The sequence below is a fragment of the Oncorhynchus kisutch genome, linkage group LG25 (genome assembly GCF_002021735.2).
Source record: "Oncorhynchus kisutch isolate 150728-3 linkage group LG25, Okis_V2, whole genome shotgun sequence".
NCBI classification, from domain to species: Eukaryota; Metazoa; Chordata; class Actinopteri; order Salmoniformes; family Salmonidae; genus Oncorhynchus; species Oncorhynchus kisutch.
In genome coordinates this window covers 12099388-12122512 of record NC_034198.2, presented here as the reverse complement: position 1 = coordinate 12122512, position 23125 = coordinate 12099388, and the positions used below count along the sequence as shown (strand labels likewise).

General features: G+C 42.8%; 3 protein-coding genes across 3 annotated transcripts; all 3 read right to left on the bottom strand.

Annotated features, from left to right (window-relative positions):
• Positions 1-2527: 2527 nt before the first annotated feature.
• On the bottom strand, positions 2528-10371 carry LOC109869973 (retinol-binding protein 3-like). Its single transcript, XM_020460296.2, has 5 exons — positions 7336-10371; positions 4355-4669; positions 3969-4159; positions 3658-3800; positions 2528-3518 (listed from the first exon to the last, which is right to left on the bottom strand). The coding sequence occupies exons 1-5, from the start codon at positions 9991-9993 to the stop codon at positions 3190-3192; spliced, it is 3636 nt and encodes a 1211-aa protein (XP_020315885.1). The 5' UTR covers positions 9994-10371; the 3' UTR covers positions 2528-3189.
• Positions 10372-11863: 1492 nt separating this feature from the next.
• On the bottom strand, positions 11864-15746 carry LOC109869929 (growth/differentiation factor 2-like). The gene is made up of 2 exons (XM_020460240.2): positions 15263-15746; positions 11864-15086 (listed from the first exon to the last, which is right to left on the bottom strand). The coding sequence occupies exons 1-2, from the start codon at positions 15600-15602 to the stop codon at positions 14155-14157; spliced, it is 1272 nt and encodes a 423-aa protein (XP_020315829.1). The 5' UTR covers positions 15603-15746; the 3' UTR covers positions 11864-14154.
• Positions 15747-18550: 2804 nt separating this feature from the next.
• On the bottom strand, positions 18551-22054 carry LOC109870474 (growth/differentiation factor 10). Its single transcript, XM_020460991.2, has 3 exons — positions 21562-22054; positions 19977-20872; positions 18551-19747 (listed from the first exon to the last, which is right to left on the bottom strand). The coding sequence occupies exons 1-3, from the start codon at positions 21818-21820 to the stop codon at positions 19556-19558; spliced, it is 1347 nt and encodes a 448-aa protein (XP_020316580.1). The 5' UTR covers positions 21821-22054; the 3' UTR covers positions 18551-19555.
• Positions 22055-23125: the final 1071 nt, after the last annotated feature.

Here is a 23125-nt window from a genome sequence, read left to right as displayed (position 1 = left end):
CTCAATTGTCAGTAGAAACCACATTTGTTTAAGCAAGTCAGCCATATCAGCTATGTTTTTTTTAAAGGCAGTAAATGAGACTGAATGGACTGTTGGGACAGATTTATGTAGGCCATTTGTGGGCACCGTTTGTTACCATTGTAGTGCAAATAATGTGTTTAGGGCTGTGTTGTATAGTGTCTTTGCTGGCAGGCATCCCACATCCCACTTGCCACTGAATCTACCTCACCTGTAGTCTCGCATGACCATCCTTTCAAGGCTAGCCTACCCATAGCATGGAAGGGCTGTGGCAAAGGTCAGTATTTTAATTGAGGGCTCTCTACCAGCGGCATCCCACCCATTAGGGCGTTAGGGGAAACACCCCATAAAAATATATATACATTAAATAATGGATTATGTTTAAAATTCTCATCAAAGTGTACATTTTCCTGTTTCCAAAATATATAGTTTAAACCAAGCTGTTCAGTTACCTACTACTCTGCCCCTCAGTGACTGCCAGCAGTAGCCCCGCCTCCGTGGGCACATAGACCATGCGAACATTGCTTGGATTGTTTCTTCGGCTCTTCACGCCAGACCAGTAGCGGATTTAGGTATAGGCGACATGGGCAAGATGCCACCGTCGGTGGCACGGGACACCCGCACAAAAAAAAATCGGAATGGTGACATTTGCGCGATCCGTTTTCTATCGCTCATTTGCACATCACGTCAATGATATCACGTGGGGGACTGTGGGTCAATTAACCTTGTTGGAGTGGGCGCCCTGGTTCTATGGGGGGGGGGGGGGGCATACAAGCTAGAACCGCCACTGCGCCAGACTATTTGTGCCAGACGGCTTACTTCCGCCCGTGAGACTAGCTCTGCTTTATCAGGTACAGATGGCTCTAAAACAAAAAGCAGATTGTAATTAACTTCTAAATAAATAATCATAACAGTCATGGGAGCCTGGGACCTGATAAACCACACAACTACATCCAAAGGCAGTCAAAGGACAGGGGTCTAAAGTAGCTAGAGTTTGAAAACGTATTTCTGCCATGCTGCTCTGTTGACAACTCCAACCACCTCACTCCCCCGGTATTTTGCCAATCAGCGGCCGCCACTGCTCTCTAATTTGACCACTTTGCTGCTTTGCATGCTTTTATTACAGCATATATGCCCACAATGTTATATGCACAATGGATGTATGCTTCCCTAGACAAACAAAGTGAATTTATTTGTTCAGGATCAAATCTTACTCACTGTAAGTTAGGCTAATTATACTGTTTTCAAACACAAGCAGCCATCCATTATTTTTAAGCATGAGTCTTCACTAAGTCGTAACCCTTGTTTACTTGCCCTACCAGTTAATTAGCACTTTGGAATGAAGTGCCTATAGAATTGGCATGTAATTACACAGTTAGAATGACATGCAATTGCTGGGACTGTAATGAACACATAACATGTTGATTTGCACATTCGTATCTTCTCTCCGTTGCCTACTGGAGGTTTTCAGTGTAAATATTGAAGAGCCAAGCAGGTAGGAGCTGTGTGTCCACAGTATTTAAGCCATAGCCAGCAAGCTGATACAGGTACCACATGAGTCAGCTGTAAATCAAAGCTACGCCTCCAGAGACAAGCAAAACAAGCGTTATCAAATGAAAGTGATGACTGCAGGAAAACTGGACCTATGACATGTTTTTCTCCATAATATCTCCCAATTCTCCCGCACACAACACACATGCACGCATGCACGCACATACACACATACGCACACACACACACATACACATGCACGCAAGCACGCACACGCACGCACACACACACACACACACACACGCACATGCAGCTACACTAAAGCTACTGTTTGTGGCCTGTGATCAGCCTCATCAGGAGTAAATCCTAATACCCCCTGCCCCTCGCTTACCACGTGTTTATGTATAGTTATTCCCTTACTTACTGGATCCTGTTTAACTCCTTGTGTTTTGAAAATACAGGTCTTTGTGTCTGCCAAAAGCTGGCCCACTCACTGGATATCCACTCCCAGTGACCAGTATCTGTGTGCCTCTGAGGTGTTACAGTGACGTTCCTGTTAGAAATGAGCTGCGCTGCTATCTTCTGGAACGAGACAAAGGGAGTACATTGAATTGTATTGTATTGTATTGAGCGTACCTCCTCTAACATAATACCAATACACTATGTTTGTGATAACAGGCCAAGTTGAAACTGGAGGAAGAAACCAGAATGATTAAGTGTTACTTGAACTGAGGAACTTGCTCCGGGAAGGTATACAATTCTAATCTGAAAGAATAGTTGTGCTGAAATGTTTTTGTTTTTTTGCTGCAGGGCTGATATATAGTTTATCTCACTGGTCTGTGTAACAATGGGTGGGATTGATTTCATTTGAGGTGTTAGTGTGTTGAATTGAGAAAATCTGGTTGGATTTGTAGTTATTCCATTGTTGGGCAAAAACGTGTTTGGTGTTATATAATATAATAAGCTGCTTGGCTTTATTGATCCACTCCTAACCTCTGATCCACAACATATATACTTATTCTTGTGTTCTCAATGACTTTATTGTGTCCCACCATTGGAATTTATGCAACCCCAATTGCCTCACATGGAAAGTCACTATGTATGGACACAACACTTCTTCCCATACACAGCAAAAAGACCCTGCATCAAATTAGAGAATGCACCCCCAACAGACAGAACCATTTGTTTGTAAAGGTCCTAAAAAATGGTACTCGAAAATATGTAAGAATATCACAGGAAAAGCAAATATGTTTCAGCATTTGATTCAATGCACCTTTTTAAACTAGTTTCAGCTTTCATGGTCTTGCGAAGCTGCTTTCACAAATCTTAGCCCCAAGGCCAAGAGCTAGTGGATCAGTAACACAAACACATTCATAGTTTATGAACCACTTCTTTAAGAGTCACATTTCAGTATAGCATTTCTTAAATCCGTCTACAATCACAGTAGTTTTTGTAAGTAAAAACTACAAGTAAAAACCACCACAATCTTGTTCATAATCTCTCACATATTCTTGCAAAATAAGAACACTACAACAGGCTACGATAAGAAGGCTTAGGTGCAGAGGCTGGCTCCCTAGACTTGGTCAATGAAGTGCATTGAACTGTACCCTAAATACTTCGTTCCTCTGAGAACATAAGATGTTAAACCCCTTTGGCTGCCAACTTCCCCGGTCAGGGAGTTCACTTCTTTGCGCCGGCGAAGTGCTTGTTGAGGATGCCCTTGGCAGTGTCCAAGGCTGCGTCGGCTGGCACAGGGATGTGAGGGGCAACCCCAGCCCCCTCCCATGCGGGGCCCTGCGTTGTATCTGAATGGGTGGTGGGGATGCTCAGGAACACTTCACTCTCGCCCACACGGAAGGTCTCAGGGGGGTGGGAGGCGCCGTTGGTGGTCTCGCCCACAATCATGGCCCGGCCATGCTTCTTCATGATGTAGACAAACTCCTCGGCGGCGCCGGCCGTGGCCCCGCTGGTCAGGATGATCAGGCTCTTCTTGGTGCCGTACCTTGCGCCTGAGAAAGAAGACAAGTAATTTTTTTATCCCTGACGTGCTCTATTCTGCTGACAGCCCACAATTATATTCTGCTTTATCCAAATTGATAAACTCGTTATACAGTAGCCTACACATCATGAAACTGGGAAGTTCATTACCAGTGAGCTCAGGCAGAGACCACAGCTCCGTAGTGGTGCCAGAGGGTCTGTCGTACAGTTTGTCCAGCAAGACCTGCTTGTCTGCATCAAAGAAGTAGGAGCAGAAGCCTGCAATGGCAGTGGTGGGTCCGCCCACATTGTTCCTGCAAAAACACATTTTCTAACTCATTCAATATGAAAAATTAAACATTTAGGAAATAAAACCTTTCCATATGGTTCAACTGTCCCAATTTACCCCAACTAAATGGTAAGCCAGTAGTTGCTATGCTCATAATTTGAGCTTTGATTTTCACTATGAAGAGATGTCCTACCTGAGATCAACAATCAGAGCATCAGTGTTAACAACTTTGTTCCACACATGCTCCACGATGATCTGGGCAATGGCCTGAACCTCTTCGAAGTCACCAAACATGTCAAAGCGCAGGTAACCAATGTTGTTCTCAAACAGATCCGTGTGGAATGAGACCTTGATCAGCTCAATAAACATCTCTGGAGATGGATTCTGAAATCAACATAAATGTCTCAAAAATATTCCCCGTAATTGATATGCAATGTTATTCTATTGAAGGTCTACTGAATTCAACAGACCATTGTTTCAGGAAAATATTCATTTAAAAAAAGTTATCTTGATTGACATAAAAGTATTCTCAATAGCTAAATGTATTACATAGGCTACAATTCAACATTCATTTCTTACCATTGGTGGCAGGGCTGGGATGTTGTGGGTGGTCTTCAGGCATTTGTCTCCAGACAGTGTCATGAGGTCAGCGGAGAGTTTTGTCTCCAGCTCCACCTTTGAAGATATCAAGTTGTAGTCACCGCTCGTTGCCGCCAGCTTCTCCGCAACGTCCGCTCCGACATTCTCAAAGGCGTAATTGTCGGCCACCAGAGCGCCAGTAGCCTCAAGAATGGCAGGGACCTCGGCACGGAGGTTAATGATCTTAATGGCAGCGGCCAGGGCTTCTTCAGCACCGATCTCGACATCGGGCATCACGCCGGCGACCTCCCAGGACTTCCCTGTGATGGGGTTGACGGACTTAGCCGAGGGCACTGTGACATAGAAGTCGGTGTCCCCAACCTTGATCTTTTCGATTTTCACGGACCCGCCAGCGGTTTTCTCCCCGACAATGGTGGCCCTCTTGAGGTTCTTCAGACAATAGGCGACGTCCTCTGCAATTCCCTTGGTGTTCGCACTGGTCAGGATGACGAGAGGCTTCTTTGTTCCGTACCTCTCGCCCAGCAGTGTGGGCATAGACCACATCTCGGTGGTGGTGTTGGTGGGACGGTCGTACACACTGTCAATGTGAATCAGAGGTTCGGCATCAGTGAAATAAGACACAATGTATGGGATGCCCGACAGATCCCCGCTGCCTGTGTAGCGAAGGTCAAAGATCAGAGCGGACGTGGGCAGGATCTTGTTCCAGACCAGCTCCAGGAGGAGGGTGCCAATCTTGTCGGCCAACTCCTCCCCGATGATGTGGTCGATCCTCAGGTAGCCGATGTTGCCCTCCAGGACCTCCAGCTTAATGGAGCTCTGGAGCACACCGATGAGCTGGTCTGGGGGCAGGGGTGGCAAGGCAGGGGCCACCGCTGGGACGTAGTTGGGCTCATGGGAGATGACCAGCCGGGTGTCACTGATGGTGCTCTGGACCCCACCGGTCAGGACGGAGGCGAGAGTGTCAGGGTCGGGAATGCTGAGGATCTCTGTGTTGCTGCTTGCAGCGTCAATGGCCTCCTGCATGCCAGTCAGTTTCTCCGGGGAGCAGTAGTTGTCCAGGAGAATTTTAGCCATGCCGACAATCAGGTCGGGTGCGAAAGCGCTGTGGACAGCCACATTGCTGAGGACCAGCACCGATGCCAACAAGAGGAGAGACGTTGCCATCTTGGTGGGTTTCTAGATAGCAGTAAACCACAGTAATAGCCACTCTGCGGTGGAACGTCCGTCTGCAAAGTGGTCCTTGGTCAAATGAGACCTTTTTTCCTGAAAGGTTTCTGTTAACACACACATAAGAGGATTTTCCTCACAATAAACCTTTAATCTTCTTATCTTGAGTGCTTTGGTAAGACAATAACAGGCCAACAATGTAGGTGCAACATATTGCCCAAGATATAGATGTTCAATGTATACTTGTTGCTATGCGTGTGAGGTAAGGTTTAAGTAGACACAAATGTCAGTTGAGATTATGCTTGGTGGAAATATTCACATCACTGAATGTGTTATACATTTGTGCATGTTTTTCATTTGATGAATAAAGCTCACTGATTGTAGATCAGCGTTAATTAAATAGATCATTGTTTTCTGAATGAATTATTACTTTGTTTCTACCTTAAAATCAGGCCTTCTGTTGGTCAGCTAGTTGATGTGAAGTGTAATGTTACCTTGAACTGTATATTTTGACAAAAGGTCCTTATACCATACTTAGGCTTATAATCTCTCACTCGTGCTGCACATGATCAATCAGCATTATACTTAGAACATAGAACTTATTATTAAGAACATAGAATTTGAAATAGTCAAGCCATCCACCCCCTCCTCTCTCTTAATGTGCCGTTGGCTGACCCTAAGCATTATGGTCTGTAAATATCACATTGAACTCGAAATAGTTCCGCCTCGGGTAATAATAACTCACAGGTTTATTCAACAGTTTATTCAACAAGTGTTGATTAGAAATGGAATAAAACTTACTCGCAAGCAATAACATTTGCCATATAGTTAGATTCAACCTACTACACCAGTATATAATAGATAATGGGTGTTCCTCTTCTGAAGCTATATGGCCTCTATTTGGTCATGACACTATTCACAATCAGTTGATATTTGATATCATTGATGCTACACAGTAGGAGAACTGAGCACAATAGTTCACAGGTTTGTATGGGTAATGCTCCCTCTACTGACTGTCTGAAGACTCTTCTACATTATGGCAATATGATGTTTCACTCGCAACATGACAAATTACATGACTTGACAAATGACAAAAAGGACAAATAAGAAATGCATTAACAGATTCATATAGAAAGTATTTGCATTAATCGGATTAAATACATGATGATAGTATAATGAAATGAAATGAAATATTAACCCTTTCTCCTCACACATATTTAGGCCAACAGCAAATGTAGCTCGGGGAGATAAAAAAAAAAGAAGACATTTAGATATTCATGAAATATGAACAAGAGGATTTATTTGTACATTTCTCATACAAAATGACGCACAGGGATTTTGGTCAAATTCATCGAAGGCAACTACTTTCATCCCAGACCTGCAACAGTCAAGGATCTGTTTATTAAATGAGTTTATAATCATGTCCAAAAAGAAAGCTTTCATAAGGTGCCTTAAGGATTACTAATGTGCAATCTACTATCAACCTTATTTTGAAAATATATATTTTTTTTTACAAACTTCGGGGTGGTTATGTTATACCACAGATATGTCAGATTTCTGAAAAATAATTATAATAAATAACATTTCTGTTAGAAATCACACACGACAAAAAACATCATTCACAAATACAGGACAAACAAAGTTAACATTTACAGGAAAATGAAACAATAACGTGACCATTATTTCCCTTGATCTCGCTTTAAAAGCCTTGCTGCAATGATTCTCTGTGCAACACTCAGAGCATCATTTGCCTGAGCAACAACGTGTGGCTCGACCCCGGAAACACTCCACACTTTCCCAGTAACAGCACTCAAGACCACCTGGTTAGGTATGGAGGCATACAGGATACTGTTCCCGATCTGGTAGGTGGCACTGGACAGGGACCCTCCGATGGTCGGCTCCCCGATCACCGTCGCCCTGTTAAGGTCCTTCATGGTCCGCGTGAACGCCTCGGCAGCCGACCCCGTCATGTGACTAGTGAGGATGTAGATATCCTTGGTGGAGCCGTACCTCTGACCCTGGATCTGAGGCAGGGTCATGACCTCGGTCATGGTGGTTGTGGAGCGATCAAATACGGTGTAGAGGTGCCTCAGGGGCTCAGCATTGAAGAAGTAGGTGCAGAGGAGTGGGATGGCTGTGGAGTAACCACCTGTGTTGTATCTCATGTCGATGATCATTGTGTCCGTGTTCACCAGCTTGCTCCACACCAGTTTAATCAGCTCAGGGCCGATGGCTCTCATCACTTCTATGTCTGCCATCATGTCGAACCTGAAGTAGCCCACGTTCCCGGGCATCACCTCAATCTTGAACAGCGCGTCAATGATGTAACCCACCTCCTCAGCTGTTGGGATTTTTGGCATGTCATGCAGAGACTCGGGTTCGATGTCGCAGTAGAATATGTGCAGCCGGTGGTCACCTGATGTCTCCTGGAGGTCAGCTGTCAGTTGGGATGCCAGAGACTCATAGTCCACCACCGATCGATACGAGCCCTCGGCCCATTTGATGAGCAGCACTCTGCTGACCTTGTTGGCAACCTCAGGGATGGCGTAGTGTACTTCCAGGAGCTCCCCCGTCCCCTCCACCAGTGAGCGAACCTCCCTGTGAAACTCTATGATCTCATGGGTGTGGTCAACGGCCTCCTCAGCAAGCACTATGGCGTCAGGGACCACGCCTCCACCTAGCCAGCACTCCCCGTTGTTGTCTATGATGTTTATGAAGGGGACGGTGATGACAATGTCGGTGTCTTCCACCTGGAAGGACTTGGAGTGCATCAGGGTCCCGGATGTGATTTCCCCGATGACGGTGCCACGGTGCAGAGACTGCATCAGATAAGCAAATTCCTCCCCAGCACCAGCAGTATAGTAACTAGTCAGGATGTACACTCCCCGTTTAGACCCATAGGGTGGGCCTGGGAGGCCGGAAAGCGTGTTAAACTCAGTGGTGGTGTTCTGGATCCTGTCGTATAGGGTGAAGAAGTGGAACTGTTGTGATGGGTCTTGGAGGAAAGAGAGCAGGATGCCCATGGAAGCTGAGGACCCACCTGTGTTGTATCGCAGATCGATGATGAGGTTCTCTGTGTCTTTGAGGGGCTCCCAGATTTTTTGGGCAATCTGCTCTCCTAATTTGGCCATCACTGACACATCTCCAAACTTGTCAAAGCGGAGATAACCAGTGTTTCCAGTTAAGATGCGTACTTTGAAGACTGTATCCACCAGGTTTGTGAGAAATGCTGGATCGTTTGGTATGTTCTCAGGTTCAAAGTCTTCCTCAATGATAACCGGGTGATCTTGGGTCAGTTTGATCACCAGACGAGGGTCCTCTGACACAGACTGCAGTTCGTAGTTGATTTTATTCGCCAGGTCCTCCTCTGAAATGACAGAAAAAAAATCGGTGGATTGCAGATGTTGAAGGAGAGCCGGTACTCTGTCTGTGAATGAGTAGTACTGCCTGATGATGTCAGAGACGCTCTGGACAGCGTTTGGAATGGCACTCCTGACAGCCAATAGATTTTTGGCATTGGCAACAGCCTCCTTGGCATTGATATTTACAGAGGGAGACACTCCACTCACTTCCCAGCTTTGGCCTGTTATTGGGTTCACTGACCTGGCCACAGGAACTGTGATGTAGAAACCAGAATCTCCTATTCTTATCTTCTGCACTTTCACTGACCCCCCGGCTGACCTCTCTCCAACAATTATAGCCCTGTTCAAATGCTTCAGAGTGTAGGCGATTGCCTCAGCTGCACCCATAGTACGCTTACTGGTTAATACGATGAGGTCTTTTCTCTTTCCATACCTCTCTCCCATGATAGATGACATAGTCCATAGCTCCTTAGTGGTGTTGGAGGGCCGATCAAACACTGTGTCAATGTGAATGAGAGGTTCTGGGTCGGAGAAGTAGGAGATGATGAAAGGGACTCCGTCCAGCTCCCCAGCTGTGCTGTAGCGCAGATCAAAGATTAACGAGGAGGCGTGGGTGACCTTGGTCCAGATGTTCTCCTGGAGCAGCGGGCCAAGCTTGGCTGCGGTCTCCTCCCCTATAATCCGGTCGATCCTCAGGTAGCCGACATTGTTCTCAAGGAACTCCAGCTTCACAGAGTTTCTGACCAGCCGGATGAGCTGCTCCGTGGGAAGAGATGGGAGAGCAGGCGGCATCACTGGGACAAAGTTTGGCTCGAAGGACACAGTCAGCCGAGGGTCATTGAGTGCACCCTGCACGCCAGCCGTCAGCACAGATGCTAAGGTCTTGCGGTCAGATATTTTGAGGATTTCTCCGCTGTTGATGGCTTGCTGAATGGCCTCCTGCATCCCGACTAGATTCTCAGGGAAGCAGTAGTTGTCGAGGAGAATTTTCGCCATATCCAGCACCAGAGCTGGCTGGAAAGAAGCGCTGGAGTAGAGAACATGGCAAAAAAGCACCAGCAACGCTTGTGAGAACCGACTTACTGCCATTATGGTGGAGAATGTTATATTTGATCTGCGTTATCCTGCTTTTTGGTCCATTCATTCAGCGGGACGGTCCTTTGTCAGGAGAGAATGGTTTTCACCGGCAGGTTTCGGACAACAACAACGACATAAGAGGCTTCTGTTCTCAATAAACCTTTAATCGTATTATCTGCGGTGCGTCCACCAGACAAACACAGACAAATGTTTTTTCTCAAATTGGAGATGTTACATCGAAGGTATTATGAAGTAGGTATTTGGGTATGCCAGTACCTTTTCTAGTTTTACTGTATTTAATTTGTTGTATTACTGTAAAGAACGAGACTTCTGTCGGGATGTATTTAGTTTTAGGCATCAAATCAAATAAAAAAACCTTCGCATCCCATATTCTTTATTAGAATTTCTATGAAATGCTCTACCATGTCATACACATTTTCTTGAAAAAAAAGAGGATGAGATAGAGAAAATAGATTAGAGAAGATTGTAGAGGTCAAATACTACCTGATTAGTATGAAAGCCCCCTGTGAAACTCACAGTCAGTTATAAGGCAGTGTGGTTTGGCCAGGTGGAGATAAGGTTCAGGCTTTATGAGGTCATGTCTGGGGCGAGTGGATGAGATGATTACACAGTTTGTGTTCACGTGTGTACATGTGATACACTGCCTTGAACACGGGATTTAGGATGAAAACCAAAGATTTAGCAGAAGTGATTATAAATATGAACATGGACTACCATTAGTTTGAAAATACTCGCAGTATATATTCACCATTTACATTTTTTTACTCACTGATTTTAATGACATTTCCACTGTGTTCATTTAGGTTGGAATATAATTTATGGTTGAGTGAGTTCAAAACGGAAATTTAAAGGCAGGCTAATACAAGCCTTACAACACTGGGAATTTTTACAACCCATAATTACGCAACCACATATAATCTAATGCTGCAGCACAGTATGTACGTTAATCTCACTTTAACTTCTAATACCCAGTCTTACATAAGCCCGTCTGGTGATTCTTTGTGACCAATCAGGACCTGGAATCTCATTTTAAGACTCCACTCCCGGTTCATTGCTCACTGCGTCATTTAAGAGGGCATGTTTGGCACTAATATGGATAGAGGGGAGGTCATCAGGGGGAGGAACTAATTTAGGCAATTGTGGTCTCGGTTAATTAGGCTAAAATCAGACGTCATGTAGTGTTTTAATGGAAAGGTGGTATATTAAGACTGGGCTTTATTTGTTTTTATTGTCAAGTGGTGATGTAAGTGTCTACATCCAGACTTTTTCATCCCCTCCTGACAAACATTAGCTTCATTAGGAGGGGACACATCACCTCTGATTATAATACATTGATGTGCATTGACTATAGATAGACATCAAATTCATTGTGTCTTTCCCATAATGGCGTTTGTAAGATAATTTTTCGACGAAGGGTGCACAATTCCACCTGGAGTGTGTTGTTTGAACAACTATAAAGCCAAGGTTGGCGCTTTACTGCCACCTGCAGTTATGGAATGTTTGCTCACGAGTATAATTCATTGGCTGATCCTTCCTGGTGACCTGGATGGAATTATGTGATCCTTCCTAAGCCCATAGGAAATCCCACTCAGTTGACTACTTCAAAATGGCGGAAGTCCTCAATGGCGCTGCTCGTGCTAAAATGGACTTTTGGGCACTGGAGTCCTTTATCTACCACTATGGTATTGACTAATATGTGACCTGTTCACAACTGAAATATGGTCTGGTTTTGACATGTTGGGATCAACATGTACTGAATACTAAGACGTGTGTGCAGTATTTGCGTTTCAATAATTACAAAGATATTCAAAATAACTGAAAATGAATGAAGGAGTAAGATATATAAGAAAAAAATAATACATTCAAACCAATTCCTTACTTTATAGAACAATTATACATTCAAATGAACACACAGTTACAAAAAGATACTCCGTTTTAAGTTTTATGGATGTGTTGAGACAACTGCTTATTGTTCACCTGTAGAGTGCGCTCTTTACACATTATTCAATGAAGAACTTCCACAAAAGTTTAACTTTATAAATGCACATTGAATATTCATATAGTACAACTGCAGCACAGAAATGCACTGTTATGTAATAGTGCAACCTTTACCTATAATCCACAATCTCTGACTCTAATATGAAACTAATGAGAACAATCCATATTTAATTCAAAGCAATAATTTAGAAGTCATAATCAGAAATTCCCTGCTATAAAAATACTTAAAACTCTAATACCATTAAAACTTGTAGAGCAAGATAGTCCTCATAGCCAACTGATAAATAAACGACACTATGTACAAACTCTTTAGATATCATGCTAATTTTGTTATAGATATCAAACTACAGATGCACACAGACTTAATACAGACGTAGGATCTTAATTTGAGCCAGGTTGCTACAGCAGGAAAATAATCCTGCAACAAATGTGAATTATTATGTGGATTATAATTAATGGACATTTTTGTAGGGGTTGCTAAATTTTTTGTTAGGCAAATCAAGTCTGAAATGTCAAAGAGGTAATGACAAACTTGAGAATCCTTTAAAAAAACTCCAATACACGACAAGTTTGCATTTCCTGCTGTGCAGGAAAATCCTCAGCAACAAAAGAGTGATCAAACTAGAAAAGTGTATTTTCTGAAGAAAATGTGATGTGCATGCTAGCTGGTGAAGGATTGATTTGATTGATACGATAGCATGAACATGTGAAAGTTGGTTTGGTGTCTCTAGCTTGAACAGTTCAAGAGTTATGGTTGGTAGGTTATTTTATGTAAATGTATGCAAATGTCCATAGTTATAGTTCAAAAATAAAGAAATAATTGAAGTTAGGATAGCCTGAACATGTGAAAGTTGGTTTGGTGTCTCTAGCTTGAACAGTTGAGGAGTTACTTTTGGTGAGTTATTTTATGCAAATGTATGCACATTTTTATCGTTATGAAAGTTTTCAAGAATTGCAAGTTAGGATAGCCTGAACATCTAAATGTTGCTTCAGTATTTCTAGCTTGAACAGATTAAGACGTACTGTTGGGGAGTTATTTTATGCACATTTATTCAGTCATAGTTGATACATGTGTTAAAGAATTTGAAGTTAGGATAGCCTGAACATTTGAAAGTAGGTTTAGTGTCTCTAGCTTGAATGGCTGAAGAGTTATGCAAATGAATGCACATATATATAGTTATAATTGATGCAAGTTTTTTTAGTTGTTGAATTTGACCCCTTTTTCTTGGTATCCAATTATTTTTTTAGTAGCTACTATCTTGTCTCATCGCTACAACTCCGGTACGGGCTCGAGAGAGAGGAAGGTTGAAAGTCATGCGACCTCCGATACAGAACCCAACCAAGCCGCACTGCTTCTTAACACAGCGCGCATCCAACCCGGAAGCCAGCCGCACCAATGTGTCGGAGGAAACACCCGTGCATTTGGCAACCTTGGTTAGCGCGCACTGCGCCCGGCCCGCCACAGGAGTCGCTGGTCGCTTTATATAGTTATAGTTGATTACGATTTGAAAGAATGTGAAGTTACAATAGCCTGAACATATGACAGTTGGTTTAGTGTCTCTAACTTGTACTGTTCAAGAGCTACTGTTGGTGAGTTATTTTATGCTAATTTATGCAAACGTTTATCGTTCTAGTTGATTAAAGTTTTAGAGAATCTGAAATTAGAATCGTCTGGAAATGTGAAAGTTGGTTTGGTGTCTCCAGCTTGAACATTTCAAGAGTTATTGTTGGTGAGTTCTTTTATGCTAATGGTGGCCAGTCTGTTGGGGCAGTCTGCACATTGGGACGTTGGATTCATGTTCATAGCTTAAGTCGTTTAAGCGTCTGAGAGAACAGAATAAATTAAATAATAATAATAATATGAGTATGTAAGAAATCTAGAGTTGTGTAATTGCTTTGCATGCGCACCTAACTAAGATCCTACATCTGTAGATCCAATTTATGATCTATATTATTTTCTAAAACCCTAATAATAATAATGATAACGCTCATAAATAATTTATAAATATTGTATCATAGGCTTTATTGCTATTCTAGACAGACTGTGCATTTGCTGAACATATACTCAATAAAATAACTCAAATGCATCTCACAACAGAACTGTACAGATTTACAGTAAGGGTTAAAGTGGACCACCATGGATGTTACCTCTCACTACCTACATCCACACTTTGCCACCTTCATCTCCTCGTACGGGTGTCGTATAGTGATGACACCATTCTCCTGGTACATGACCGTGATGGGGTCGAGTTTTGTGGGAACGCAACACGCCATGTTGGCTTTTTTGGGGTTCTTGAGATTGACCAGGGTCTGGATGAGGGCGTGTTTGGAAGGGGTCATGTCGTCAGTCAGGGGGTAGTAACACACCCCTCTACACTCAAAGGCGTCATACTCAGGGGGTGCTACGATCCACTGGTCCCAGCCAATGTCTTTGAAGTTGACTCGCATGGAAGTCCGTCGGCAGTAGTTGGTGTCCGCCTGCCTCTTCCGCCTGGGGTGTAGGTCCACGGGGATCTCATTGTAGTCGGTCCCTTGCCAGTCGCTCCCTGAGAAGAGTGTCTCTTCCTCATGAACTATCATCTCCCTCAGCTCCTTCTTGGCTTCTCTCTTCCTGCTCCCCAGGTCGTCGGAGAAGACTATCAAAGCAGCTGCCGTGTTATCCCTCACGCCCACGCCCACGCCCACGCCCACGCCCACGCCCACGCCCACGCTCACGTCCAAACCTCCGCCTTTGAAAGGCCCACAGTCCCACCTGTCGACCACCACTTCAAACTCACTGGCCCCGCGGCCCGACTTGACCCAACTCTGGATGGCAGTGGTCACATTGAAAGTTTCCCAAGAGTGATGAGTCCCAATGACCTCTTTCCCATCCACAAGGTGGGCAATGGCCTTGTTTCCTTTATACTCCACTTCATAGACCTTTATGGAAGCCCCGATCCCATTGGTAGAGGTTGAGGTTGTCCTATTATCCAGCAGGGTGAACAGCCTGAGTTCTGCCATGTTGACCTCTTCGTGATTTGGGACAGTTACATTGAACAGAAGTCTGTGTTTTGACTTGGTGCCATTTTTTTCAGAGTGACTGACATCTGCAACATTGGGCAAAAGGCATACATAGTTTCATATTTGATATCACTTATTTGTATCAACAGCCTTAGAGGCACACAGGCTTAATAAGCATACATAATACAGTGTCTATGTATGAAAATGTTGTGATCATTGATAAAATCCCCCAAATTCATGTTTGACTTGCCTATGTACATACCTTGAACGGTGAAGCTGCGAATGACATCAGAACGAGGCATCGAGGACGTGTCGGAGGCATACTTGTTGTACAGTTCAATCATGAACGGCGGCGGGTATATCTTGCTGTGCTCCCGTGGGACATCGGATAAATTGAGTTTCCTCAGAAACTCTTCCTTCATGGTTCCCAGAAAGCTGTGTAACCTGTCCTCCTCTTCGACCAGGTCCTGCTCGGAAGTCTCAGAGAAGCCCCCGCGATCTTCACTTTGGAGGACATCGTTCAGTGGTTTGCACCGACAGGAGCCCGTGGACACCAGCAAACTCAGACACATTTGGAAGAGGAAACGCCTTGAGCACTGCATCTTCAGATCAGATCCTTCACAATCAACACGCTTTACCTTCCCAGTTCCCACTATGTATTTAAAACTGACTTTGGGTGACAATCTGTTGAAATTGAGATTCTTCTACGCTAGGGCTATAGTTCTGGGGGTCCACTCCCATGCTCTAGAGTAAACAGTAGCCTCATGTCAACCGAAATAGTAGCACGGCCATTCTTATCTCGACCATTGATGTCTTGTTTTAGGCTTTGTTATCGTTAGAGGGCTTGAAGTTAATGAAGATTCTGTAAACATTTGCAGACACACTGCGATAATGAGAGAGACGCTGGAAATTGTGGGGCTACTGACAAACACTTTACTAAATTCTTCTCTCTTGCTTCCCACATGCGGGTCAAAGCTCAGGCCAACGGAAATCAAAATGTATATGTTCGGAAAGGCAGTGAAATACATATCAGGGTTGGGGAGTAACTGACGTACATGTAATCTGAATATTAAAAAAACTGCAACTGTAATGAATTAAATTACCAGCTAAAGTATTGTAATCAGATTACAGATACTTTTGAAAAACTAGATTATTGCTTCTTGGATTACTACTGAATTTAGAAAGGATGTTTGCAATAAAAATAATTGATGACACCTTTCTGCTTTCTCAATGACATTCATTTCAGCAATGAAAAAAAGGTGCAAGTTTAAATCAAATCAAATCAAATCAAATCAAATGTATTTATATAGCCCTTCGTACATCAGCTGATATCTCAAAGCAATGCAGGTGTAGAAGCACGGTGGCTAGGAAAAACTCCCTAGAAAGGCCAATACCTAGGAAGAAACCTAGAGAGGAACCAGGCTATGTGGGGTGGCCAGTCCTCTTCTGGCTGTGCCGGGTGGAGATTATAACAGAACATGGCCAAGATGTTCAATGTTCATAAATGACCAGCATGGTCGAATAATAATAAGTTGGTTCCATCTGAGCGTGTCTGGGCACAAGTCAGAAACCACTATAATGATACACCAAATTAATTTGATGGATCCTTTTTGTCTTATTTTAATGCCTCTTAAGGGGAAAGTAATCTAAAAGTAATTATAATTATAATTAAAGTAATCTAAAAGTGATTATGTTACTGAGGTTGGGTAATCCCAAAGTTATATTACCGAGTACAATTTTGGACCAGTAACTAGTAATTGTAACGGATTACATTTAGAAAGTAACCTACCCAACCCTGAACAAAGTAAGACTTGTTTATCTTTCAGATACAATATAGATATCATACTTGTTCAACAGAGAAAACAGTAACAAATGTACTTTTCAATTTCAGTTACAGGTTCAATTGCTAGCACTGAATGAATCAAGCTGCATCATTCTATGTTGGGTAGAACACCTTCTTCATCACCAGTGTGTCATACAGTGGCTAGGATCCAGTGTCATCGTGGGGGGTACATCAGAGGCAAATGTGTCTGAGGACGTTGGCCTGAGTCAGGGGCACTCCTCCCACCCCTCCCTAAAAACAGAGTGAAGACCATTGAAATATCCTCTGACATACATTTTCCAATGCATTGGAAATGAAGGGACTTTCTTAACCTGTCTGAAATGAGTAACACATTCCTATCTCCGAAACATTCCTGGAGCAGCCTTTAATTCTAATATTAGCCTATTGACTAAAACTGTAAGTATGTAGGATGCTCTTTGTGTATCATCATAGGATGATGATACACAAAGAGGACTCAGGCCAACATCATCCTAAAATGATTACAAAGCCACACAATCTTCCATGTTTTTCATTATACAAACTATACTTTATGTTCTATTCAGTTTATTTCCATTTAAGTTTACAGTCAATCTAGGCAATATTTTGGCAATTTAAGCAGAAACGATAAAAAATGGACATATTCACAATTCAATTACAGTTTCTCTCAATCGCTTTGGCTCAATTCTCGAATGAGAATGATTTTTTTCAAAACAAAATTTTCAAAACAATTACTTTCTTGTTCAGACCAGATTTGCATTTCCTTTTCATTTAAGCAAATTGCACGTGTTTTGGCACGTGTGCAAAAGAGTAAGTACAATTGTCTACAATTTGCACAATAACTACATGCACATGGCTGATCAAAACTGACGAGTTGATTCTCATTGAAACTGTCATACTCTTCACAACTTCTAAGCATTCTTTCATCGTGTGAGCCATCACGTGCCAAATGATCCATTTGAATGATCAAAATCTGTCAGACATACATGTATATTCCATAAATATCTATGACATGGAATGTTTGTGATGTCTGCTAAATTGGAAAATGACCTGCCAGGCCAACAAGAGTGACAGGATGTCCACCAAGAAGGGAACTTGTAGTGTTACGTACTGTGAGGAGGTACAATTGATTGTTTTTTTACAGAACTACCATTTTGTGTCAACTTTTCTGTTCACTGTGTATGACTTTACATGTAAGAAATATGTAAAAATGGACATGCAAATGTGAATTTCCTGTTTTACATGTAACACATTGCTACACATTTTTTTTACTGTATACATACAAATGTACAGTATTGACTTCTCCCAGTAAACATTTATCTACTGTTGAAGTCGGTATCTAAAAAGCTCAGTGTGATACACAATAGCATTCAGCTAGACAAAACTGACATTATTGTATATGATATTAAGCAGTCAGTGTCTACAAAAAAAGTAGAACAAAACTGAAATGTGTGTATAACAAACATTTCCAGGGTTGACTGTCATGGTGAAAAAACATCTAAACATTTTGACCAGTACTGCTCACACGATGACAATTTTTTTTTCATTTTGGTGGCATTGGCCAATTCAATGACTCAGTAATTAGGTTTTGAAGCATGAATTAAATGTTTTGGGTGAGTTACTACATTTTTGCAGACGTGCAATAGAGTTGTGATGTCCCATAAAACAGTTGTGACAATTGTACTTACAGTTTAGATAATGTTCAGACGGATTCAGAAAATGAGCCAAAGCGATTGAGAAAAACTGTAATGGGGAAATAGAAGTTACATAAGCACAATATTCTCAACACCTTTGTGGTAGTTTTACATGAATCAACTGTACATACAGTATGATGTTGAAAATGTTGGATGTAATAATTGTGCACTAGTGGTGAATTGTTTCATCAATAACATCAAAACAATAAATCTCAGGTCCACATCTTCAAAAATGCCAATTTTGTAACTATTTTCTATTTCAAAACAGCAGGTGGCAGCAATGTGCTGCGTATCTCCCTTTTCTTTGAAAATGATGACAGCGGATCCCTAATTCAAACTAATGCAACCATTACATTTGATATTCCACAGTGAGTACCTATAAGATGACCACAGTATGCATACAGTCAGAAAACGATATGGAATTATTTATTAAAATAGTACAATCTCTCATGCATTAACCATTTATTTTAGCAGATTATTTCAAACACCTAGTGAACACTACATAAACGACAGGCAAAGCATAGTTTAGGATTCCATCAATTATTTACAAAAAAAAAGTCCCATTTAGTTGTATTAGTTACAATATTATTTACAGAGGTTGAGCTTTTGAGTCTGGTGCCGTAGGAAGACTTGAGTCCAATAGTCTAAGTGCAGTATATGGCAATAGGGTCCAGTATTTAAGTTACTCTGGAGTCTGGGTATAGATCAAGAGCCAGCTCTGGATGGCTGAAGGCTTGGAACTGACAGTTAGTCAAACAGTCCCCAAATCACCTACAGTCGAGCTGCTGAATGACAGAGGAAATCCTGTGTGAATCACACTCATCGGAGCGTCAGACATAGCGTTCTCTGCATCCCACCACCCGTAAAACCCTTATCTATAATCCATATCTCCCTCCATGGTGAGTTCATCCATTGTAGTCTCATCCAAAGATGCATTTATTTTTGTACTCTATTGACTGAATGTCTCTCCTGCTCCACTCTGTCTGATTCATTGTCATCTTTTTTTATGCATTTATGCATTGAGGCTCTTTCCCGGGTGGTTCTACCGGCAGCCACAGGTCTCCACAGACATGTTGGGGTAAACCTTCAGCACCATGTTCCGGCTGGGGTCCAGGAAGAGAACACTCAGAGAGCTCATCCTGTCCGGAACACAGCAGGGCTCCGGAATGCCGGGAACGATTCCCACCGCCCTCACAATGCTCTGGATGGTGGCGTGGTTCGAGGGCCGAAGAAACTGGGAGCCAGAGAGGGAAAGAAGCTGGAGTTGAGAGGGATTCTCTTTCACAAGGAAATATGAGGATGACATCACATTTGTCAGGCATGTATTTAATACAGCATACCCTGTATGCAGTATCATCGGATGAATTAAATCAATTTCAAGCATATTTTCAAGACAGTGGAACATTTTATTTACTAAAAAAATACTACACGACACACTGAAGTAAAACACTACACTAACTTACCTTTGGAATAGGAAATCTGCAGGTGCCTGCACAGTAGTAGGCATCAAAGGCTTTCGGGGCTAACACCCACTCGCTCCAGCCGATGTCTGCAAAGTCCACTCTCAGGTAGCGTCGGGCGCAGACCCTGGGCTCACTCCACTGTCTCCTGCGAGCCTTTTTCATGGTCCTCTCATCAAAGCTCAGCACCTGGGGCTTATTCAAGCCGTCACTGCTGTCCTGGCCTTGCTTTCGCCCATGTTTCATTGAGGGCTTAATCTTGGGAGCAAAATAAGTGCTCTCCCATAGTTCATGGTTCTTCAGGGTGTGAAACTGGACTTCAGGCAGGTCATTGTTCTGTATTTGGTCCAGGGGGGACACTGCTTCTCTTTTCAGCCTGGAGGCTGGAGGAGATGCATTGGGGGACCGGGTGGGCTCCTCGCCTGAAGGGAAAGGCCCGTACCTCTGCAAGGTCATGGCCACGCTGTTGGGCTCAGATATGGACATGTCGTTGGCATACACCAGGACGTATGGTAGGCTGGCTGGAGAGAGGCGCTCCTGGTTCCTCTGGGGCCTCACCCCAAAGTCAAACTCTACAGAGATGAGGAGCTCTCCCAGGACGTGGGCCTCTTTGACTACACCGGAGACTTCCCTTGTCTGCCAGGACCCTCTCCTGGGAGGGGGCAGGGTGACGTTGCCCAGCGGGGAGGCAAAGGCTGAGTTTGGAGACGTTCCTCGGAAGAGGAGCTGGGACGGGGGGAGCTGCTGGAGGCGACAGGAAGCATTTCGGGAGCGCCGGCAGATCCAGGGCCGGTGGCGGGGACGCTGGTCCAGGAAGTGGAATGTGGCGGACAGGATGACCTCCGACTCCTGGATGGTCGACAGGTTGAAATGGAGCCACACGCTGTCCGCGGAGACTCCTGCAAAGAAAAGAAAGGCATGATCATGTGTGTCGACAGCATTTTTAATTCTACACATTCTTTTTCAACATGTAGCCTACTTTCCACAGCTTTTCTGCAACCACAATGTCATAAAAGCCACTGATTATTATCTGTGGGTGAAATATCATCACATGCAATAGGCTACAGTGCAATCATTATATGGCATGATTACACTGATTGCAATACACACTATTTTGACTACCATAAACAATATTCTTAATATCATCCCTTGACTCCCACTAATGTTTGAAAAATAAAAATTGCCTCTGAATAGGTCTCAGCCATAGGGAAATGCTTAGGAGAGCACGGAATAGAGTTGTCTGTGTGCCTTTAATAGTGTCTGAGTGAGTGTCATAATAGGCTCTTGTCTAACATCTCATGAATAGTAACAGTAGCCCATACTCTCTGATCACAGTGAGGCTATACCAAAACGGTGACAGGGCATGGTTGATGCTTATATAAAACACAATCAAATAGCCCAACTTAATTATTATTAACTTTTTGCTCTTGCAAAACTATGTTTATGTCACTTTGTATGGTTCCAAGGCTACTCTAGCTGCTGCGTTCAAAGTACCCTGCCTACAGCTGTCAGCAGCCCACCACGTTCATATTAAGTGTGATATTCTGGTATCTTGCAGTAAAATATGAACATGTAGGAGAACACTCACTTGGAATAGCTTTAAAACTTCTCACGGTATTTCCGTCTCGATAACGGTGAGGCTCCTTACTGTACTTTTCATAGAGTTTGAACATATTGATTGAGACCATGTCCCGAGATGCGGTTTCGCGCGCGGAGGAGTGATCCGTAGCCTGTTCGATATTGCTCTCGTGCTGCGTCATGTCGGATGGCTCCACGGATGAAACTTCCCCGATACTGGAATTTAAAAATAATAACAAATGCACCAGATGTAATAATATATTTTCCATATTTTCGATTCAAAACGCGTTATTCCATCAAGTTAGGTCTTTCTTTAGTATTTGAATGTGACAAAATGTGAGAAAAGCCGTCCACAGTTTGATCTGCAGTGCAATTCCAGGATGCGCTTGATTGGTGTTATCTTTTTACTCATATGTAGATTGGCGTTAAGTGTTTAAAAAAGGTAAATCGTATGTCAGGCACACTTTACAGCTTATAGCTCCACACTTGTTTAATACTACTAGAGAGACCAGGGGAAAGCCTACGGCTTTAGCAGTGACAGACGGTGACGCTTTGGAGCGCTCAGCCAACGAGAGTCAAGCCCACAAATCTTCCCCATTGTAGAATCAGAATCTACTTTACGCGTAGAGAACAGGCTACTCAGACGAATGGTGCTCGTTTCATAAAGTTAGACCAAAGCTACATCAATGTCTGCAAGATCCCATAATGATAATAGTCTACATAACAGAACCGAATATAATAGCATAGTATATGTCAGGGGTCTCTTTCTCAGGTACCAAGGCAAACCAGCGACCCAGGACCCCCATCATACGTTAACAACAAACAAAAAAAGGTTTTCACATGTCTTGTCTTGTCATCAGGTGAATGATAATGTCACAGAGAAGTAATCAACATTTTAAAATGAGTTAGATTTGGTAAACAGTTTTTATTATTATTTTGATCTCCTCACATTATGATTGGAAGAGGATGTGTAAACTCTAACATAGTTTATTAGATAGAAAGGTAATCTGCATGGTTAAAGGCCCAGTACAGTCAAAAAACGTGATTTCATGTGTTTTATATATAGTCCCACACTATGAGGTTGGGATAATAATGTGAAATTGTGAAAATGATGATAATGCCCTTTTAGTGTAAGAGCTATTTGAAAATTGCAAAAAAAAACTGCAAATTTCAGCCTGTTTTGGTGGGATTGAGTTTTTACCTTCCATGGCATAAATTAGTTAATAGACCAATAAGAAAAAGAGTTCAAAACCTATTGGTCAATAACAGCAAATGTTTCGTTTTCCCCTCCCCATTCCCAGATAGTCCTTGCAAGCTTCTTGCTTGAGAAATTGCTGTTTGCTAAAGAAGCTATTTTTGTCTTCATTTGAATTGAAAACAATCACAGAAAGGTTATTCCTTGTTACCCAGAAATTATTTGCGATTGAGGTAAAAACGGATGCATTGGACCTTTAAACACATGGCTAGACAGTAAGGAAGGTGTCTGTCAGCCCTGCATTAAAGGCCAACTCCGCCTATACCTGGAGTTTAAAGTGCTTTAGAGTCCAGAACATTGCAAGTATGACAACAGGAAT

Excerpts from the sequence above, each read along its gene's own strand:
- LOC109869973 (XM_020460296.2), bottom strand. The coding sequence starts at position 9,993 with ATGGCAGTAAGTCGGTTCTCACAAGCGTTGCTGGTGCTTTTTTGCCAT. Across the intron at positions 4,670-7,335 it reads TGAGTGCTGTTACTGGGAAA|TCCTGGGAGGTCGCCGGCGT; the intron begins GTGTGGAGTGTT and ends ATCACAGGGAAG. Across the intron at positions 3,801-3,968 it reads GCTCTGATTGTTGATCTCAG|GAACAATGTGGGCGGACCCA; the intron begins GTAGGACATCTC and ends GTGTTTTTGCAG.
- LOC109870474 (XM_020460991.2), bottom strand. The coding sequence starts at position 21,820 with ATGGAAAATATATTATTACATCTGGTGCATTTGTTATTATTTTTAAAT. Across the intron at positions 20,873-21,561 it reads AAGTTTTAAAGCTATTCCAA|GAGTCTCCGCGGACAGCGTG; the intron begins GTGAGTGTTCTC and ends TTTTCTTTGCAG. Across the intron at positions 19,748-19,976 it reads GCAGATTTCCTATTCCAAAG|TTTCTTCGGCCCTCGAACCA; the intron begins GTAAGTTAGTGT and ends TCTGGCTCCCAG.
- LOC109869929 (XM_020460240.2), bottom strand. The coding sequence starts at position 15,602 with ATGCAGTGCTCAAGGCGTTTCCTCTTCCAAATGTGTCTGAGTTTGCTG. Across the intron at positions 15,087-15,262 it reads TCGCAGCTTCACCGTTCAAG|ATGTCAGTCACTCTGAAAAA; the intron begins GTATGTACATAG and ends CCAATGTTGCAG.